This window comes from Sorghum bicolor, chromosome 2 (assembly GCF_000003195.3).
Source record: "Sorghum bicolor cultivar BTx623 chromosome 2, Sorghum_bicolor_NCBIv3, whole genome shotgun sequence".
Taxonomy (NCBI): Eukaryota; Viridiplantae; Streptophyta; class Magnoliopsida; order Poales; family Poaceae; genus Sorghum; species Sorghum bicolor.
The window spans coordinates 239,764-246,034 of NC_012871.2; the positions used below are offsets into that span (position 1 = coordinate 239,764).

Consider the following 6,271-nt stretch of genomic DNA (forward strand, 5'->3'; position numbering starts at 1 on the left):
AATTGATTCTCATCACATCAAACCTTTAGAGCATGCCTGAAGCATTAAATACAAATAAAAAATAATTAATTATATAGTTTATCTATAAAGGCCAGTCTCAATGAAGTTTAATTAGAATTTCATAGGCATTAATAAATATGTTCGTGTGGCACCGTATTAATGAAGAGAGAGATGATAAGAGTTTCATAAAAATAGAGAGAGTTTCATGAGGATAAAACTTCTAATAGTGATGACTCATTTACGAGACGAATCTTTTGAGACTAGTCATATTTGGTTGAAAATCTCACACATGTCCGCCTTTTCTTTGAAATCTCAACGTGTTTAAATTCATCAGCTTAGGGCTAGCTCTTTTAAAGGTAGCAATACTGATTACTAAAAAAATATTAATCAGTCCAATAGAATGCCAGCATGCAGCAGCTGATTACTCATCAATTAATTAGTGCAGTACTACGTCCATAGAAAAAGTAGGTGATGAGACAATCGCATTCTGCTACTGCAGCAACTAGACACTATTTTAATTAGTACCCATGTTCTAAATTATAAGTCCATTTGACTTTTTTATATATCTATTTTACTATGTATCTAGATATATATAGCAAAATTGATGTAAAAAAGTCAAAAGTCTTATAATCTGGAACAGAGAAAGTAGCACAAAAATATATAGACGTACATATATCTATCCCTGTTAATTGAGACACACAATGAGTATGATACCATATAGTGTACACACACACACACACCAGTTTGCTAGCTAGGATGTTTAGTTCCATCTTGTAAACTTTAGTCGATGTCCCATCGAATATTTAAACGCATACATAAAGTATTAAATATAGACTAATTATGAAATTAAATGCACAGATTGAGACTATTTTACAAGATGAATTTTTTAAACTTAATTAGTTTATGATTTAACAATGGTGCTACAATAAAATTTTGCTAATGATAAATTAATTAGACTTAATAAATTCGTCTCGCGAATTATTGACGACTTCTATAATTTATTATTTTTAGTATCCGAATACCGCATATATACATCTTCTAAACTTTAGTCTCTGTATCGGATGCATGCAGCCTGCAGGGGCCGCATACGTACTATTTATATCGATATTTTCTATGTGTGTGATAATGGGAAAGCGAGACAAAGGTCACAAGACAAAGGCATCCACACAAGCATCAGCTTTATTATGACTTGAGAGACTATACTATCTCACACATTGACCCATGGGATGATCGATGGAGACACAGAGAGAGAGTTAGTTGAATCAGTGACGTGTGCATATGCTACTAGCTGGTGGTCCACCATCCATGGATCAAACAAGTGAAGAGACAAATTAAAGGCCAAAAAGTGGTGGTTGAGGAGTGCAAGCTATCACACATGTATAGTGAGTGAGTGGTACGAAATATATTTATGTGTCCATCGATCCATCATTCCTTTTTTTCCCCCTTATTTCTCGTTCTACCTTTTTTTCCCCTGATGGGCTTCCGATCGATCAGCATGAAATAAAATCATTAGCACAAATAATGCATATGTCACGCTAGGTAATAAAATTTAAAAGTAACCCAATAGTCATCTTTTGACTCATAGTCGTGTTATGATGCACATAGGTGTCCATCTACTTCTTATTAATTAACTTATATTCATTTGTCAAATTCTAAGACTTGATCCATACACACAGGCCTTGTTTAGTTCGCAAAATTTTTTATTTTTGGCTACTGTAGCATTTCGTTTTTATTTGACAAACATTGTCCAATCACGGAGTAACTAGACTCAAAAGATTTATCTCACAAATTACAGGTAAACTGTGCAGTTAGTTTTTATTTTTGTCTATATTTAATGCTCCATACATACGACCAAAGATTCGATGCGACGGGGAATCTTGAAAATTTTTGCGAACTAAACAAGGCCACAGTCAAATTGCTCAAGTTTGACAGTCCACTTTAATTTTACTGATTCGGTTATATGCTCAATATAATGTTTGCTTGTGGTCTTCTATGGGTGTATGATAAGGAATTACTGCTCATTCTGGAAAAAAAAAGATAAGCATATATATGGTAGTAATTGAAAATTTCAACTTGTTGATCGACTTCTCGCATTCCTCCTAGAAGTCACACATATAGTTGTGGGTGTGATTTCTACCTAGAATAATATTTAAATAGTAAATGTCTAACAATATATGTTCTTGGACTCTTACTTTAGAGATGATGGAGGCATGGATCTTGCTGATTATTTCTAGGGATGCATGTAAAACCATCATGTATCACTACTAGAAACTAAAATGACAGCGGCGCAAGGGGCTTGACACTCTTTTTGCGCTAGTATCTTGACATGTGTGGAAGGAGCGGAACGCCAGGTGTTTTCGAGATGTCTCAGCCACCATCAACGATCTGCTGCAGCTCATCACGATGGAAGCCGATCGTTGGATCAACGCGGGTGCCACCGGCCTTGCAGTCTTAGCTAGGAGTTAACTTTTTCCTCCGGTTTGCGCCACAATCGTTTTTTGTTTCAATCATGTAGCCCAGTTTGAGCAGCCAGCTAGCCGGCCTGGTCAGTCGGTCTTTGTATTAATTTTGTTTCTTCTTAATGGAAATGATGCGTAGATCTTCTGCGTATTCGAGAATTTTTTTTCCTATCAGTAATTTGTCCACCGATAGAAAAAATACATATAATTTTGTCGAGTGTGCTGAACCGACAAAAATATTGCATACCGATAGAGTAATTGATTTTTTTTCTATCGGTGACTTTAATTTTTGTCGGTGTTTGTATTACACATAAGGAAATTTTTCCCTGACGTCTATTAACTTTAAACAACTTCTTATTGTCAAGTTCATTTCGGGGAGGGGGCAGGGGTAATAGAATGAGTGATTGGATCACATGACCACTAAAATAAACTAACCCTACTTCTCTTGCAACTAGGCAAACTGAGCAAAACCCCAATTTAAAGGATTGTCATGTACGTCACACAAAATTCTCATATAAGTTCATATATACCCCCATTAACTAGCTTGGTAGCAGCTTGAAGCTAAGTGCGCGCTGTGCGCTTGACTAAATCCAATTTACATATATCTACATGAATTGGTTTATTCAAGAAAATAAGTGCATATATATATATATAGCTAGCTCTCGAAACTTGAATCGGTGAATCTAATATATACACGCTATATATACTCCTGGCTCCTGCATGTAGGCACCAACTATAAGAGCAAAATTCTCCTAAATTACAAATTAGTATATTAGTTGATTGAATTTGTTGTCCAATGATAGTACTACAATGTATTTATATGCAAGACTAGTTAAGTGTATGTAGTCAGGGGGGGGGGATCTATATATTCACTATGCTGGGTGTGGCCGCACCTATGAAAAAAATTAGTAGTAATTAAGAGCCAAATTTCATTGTATTTACACGCCCTCGCGTCACAAAACTTGCCCTCACAAAGCAAGTACACCCCATCAGATTAGCTCTAAACTCTGCCCCGCCTAGCCTGTATATGTATCGTAGCCATGATATATATCAGTAGTAGAGAACAAAACGCATAGGTCGCCAGCTAATATAGCTTGCTTTGTGGCCACTACTACTGTGCACCAAAGCAAGAGACAGTGCCTCTCCCAACTCCTGAATTGAAATCAACAACAAAACAAACTTATTGGCACACCCACCAAACACCTAATAAGCAAGCAAACGTACAAATAAGCGTCAATTGAGAAGACTTGCATGGTTCTGACTTCTAAACTAGCTAGCAGCTACATACCGTGCCATTAGCTTCATTCCTCCTCTCTTATATGTATGTATTAGCAGCTACTACTACATGCATGTAAACTAAGCTAGATACCCACTCATGGTAGTACATATATATACATACAGGGATCATCGCAACAATATACGCAAGGCAAGTTAAGTATTTGTATATGTGTCACATCATCCATAACATATGGTATCAATTGGACCATTGACACACTAGCTAGCAAGATAGCTAGGGAAACAACAAAAACCCAGCCTGCTAAGCTCCGTTCTCCATCCAATCCACTCCAACTCCAAGTTGGCATGCGCCACTGATGACTACTACAAGTCGATCGCAGCAGTAGTCTTCGTACTATACTAGAAGGAAGCATCAGGCAGCAGCAAGCTCTGGCTCTGGCTCTGGTTCTGGCTCTGGCATAGGCATAGCATCCCCCAGCCCATGAACTCCACCAACTCCGCGGTAGAGCAAATGGCCAAGTACTACTGGGGTATGCTGGGCGCCGCAAGGACGACGACCGGCGGCGCTGGCGCAGCGACTAGTAGCCTCATCAGGTCAAGCTGGCCTCCACCAGCAGCGCATGGCCGCAGCGGCGGCGAGCCGTCGTGGGAGGAGCTGGCTTTCGCCCGGGACGCGGCGGGGCAACTCGGCGGCTGCGTGTGGCCGCCGCGCTCCTACACGTGCACCTTCTGCCGCCGAGAGTTCCGGTCCGCGCAGGCGCTCGGCGGCCATATGAACGTGCACCGCCGCGACCGGGCTCGACTTCGGCAGTGCGCCTCCCCGTCGTCCCCGCCGGATCATGACCAGGAGCCGATAGCCGCGCCTCTTCCAACGCCGGAATTGGCGGATCACCACCAGCTTCTGCAACTGCAGGGATCTCCCTTGTTCAGGACAACCAAGGCGGCAGTATTAATCTCTGGCCGCCCTGCTTGTGATCATCATCACCAAAATTATTACAATGATAACAGGGAGGAGGAGGAGGAGGAGGAGGAGGAGGAGGAGGAGGCTGTGATTACCACCACTTGTCCTCGGTACATATCAACGACCATCATCAAGGAGAGCAAGAGCAAGGTAGTCATCTCCATACCTGCATCAACAGCGGCGGCGGGGAGCATCAAAGAAACCGCTATAGCAATCATCGGTGAGGAGGAGGAGGAGGAGGAAGAGGAGATCATGTTGGCGGGGAGGAGAAAGCGAAGGCGACTAGTTTCACAGCCACCAGAGCCGGCGTTTACATCGCCGCCGTTCTACGACCTGCGGCTTGTGGCGGCATCATCACCCAAAGGAGGAGTTGAGCATGATGCGAAGGTACCCAACAATAAAGTAACCAGTACAAGCCCTAGTAGCCTCAGTCCACTGCATCATCTTGCAGGCCGGCAAGAAGAAGTGGATCTGGAGCTCAGGCTTGGCACTAGCTAGCTAGTCCTCCTCCTAAATTATGTTGCGTGAATGATCCGCAAGATTGAGTGTGTGCGTGCACAACTGAATCATCTGCTTGCTGCTTCATATATACTTCTCGTGATCCTTCTTGTTCTTGATTAATTTCATCTGTCTGTGTGCTCAGCTATGTGGGCCTCTTTAATTTGGTCATCTTGTGCATGATTATATTGTTATTCCTGATTTTGTATATCCAGGCCAATCGATCGATACTCCTTCGACCAAAGGCCTTATTATTAGCATGTATATGCCGATTGTATATTAGAGTTCTGCATATATAGATCGGGATCGATCGATTTCAAGTGGTGCACAATTTTTTGTTATTAGAAAAGATTTTGCATATTAATTTTCAAGCTAATGTGTGTACTGTAATAACCGACAATCACTAAATTAAAATATCGACACTCTATGTAGTTCCTTTCATGATATTTCCTGACTACATGCATGTATAGCTCGACTGATATGATGATGAATATGGTGAACCATTTTATGTGTGTTTATATGTTATGTTCACCATTGATGCCGATTCTACAGGATGTGCTGCTTATCGGGTTGTTATTAGTTCATTGACGATCACACTGGCCTTTAATTTTATGCCTTTTCTTCGTTCGTAACCTACATACTCAAGCTTTTGTCAAGATTTGTAGTCATGCATCATTCAAGTACTATACTTTGTTCTGTTATAGCAGGAATAAATACAATGCTCTAAGAACAAACATAGATCGCGAAGCTTCCTTGGGAACCCACACAAAAGATGGAACTGTATATAACAAATTAACAGGTATCGGTAAAATGATGAATTTTTGTTACAAGCATGCTCAATATATATATAGATTATCCTATATATTTCTTCACAGCATCATTTTCCAAAATATTTGTTCGATCTGACAGCAAATGTAAAACTAACTTGTAGGTTTTTCTCCCAGAAACTAGCTTATATATATATAGCTATTTCTTGTATAGTAAAGATATATGGTTGATTGAATATATAACGAGATTCATGCATATATACACTGCCAAACAATGATTAAACCTTGTCCATATATCACTACCTAGTTAGAACCAAATTGCTGGTAGCCCTGGTACATGCTTGCCTCTG

General features: G+C 40.3%; 1 protein-coding gene across 1 annotated transcript; it reads left to right on the forward strand.

The window, feature by feature from the left end:
- LOC8054489 (zinc finger protein 10) lies at nt 3,752-5,433 on the forward strand. The gene has a single exon (XM_002459150.2). The coding sequence runs from the start codon at nt 4,177-4,179 to the stop codon at nt 5,152-5,154; it is 978 nt and encodes a 325-aa protein (XP_002459195.1). The 5' UTR covers nt 3,752-4,176; the 3' UTR covers nt 5,155-5,433.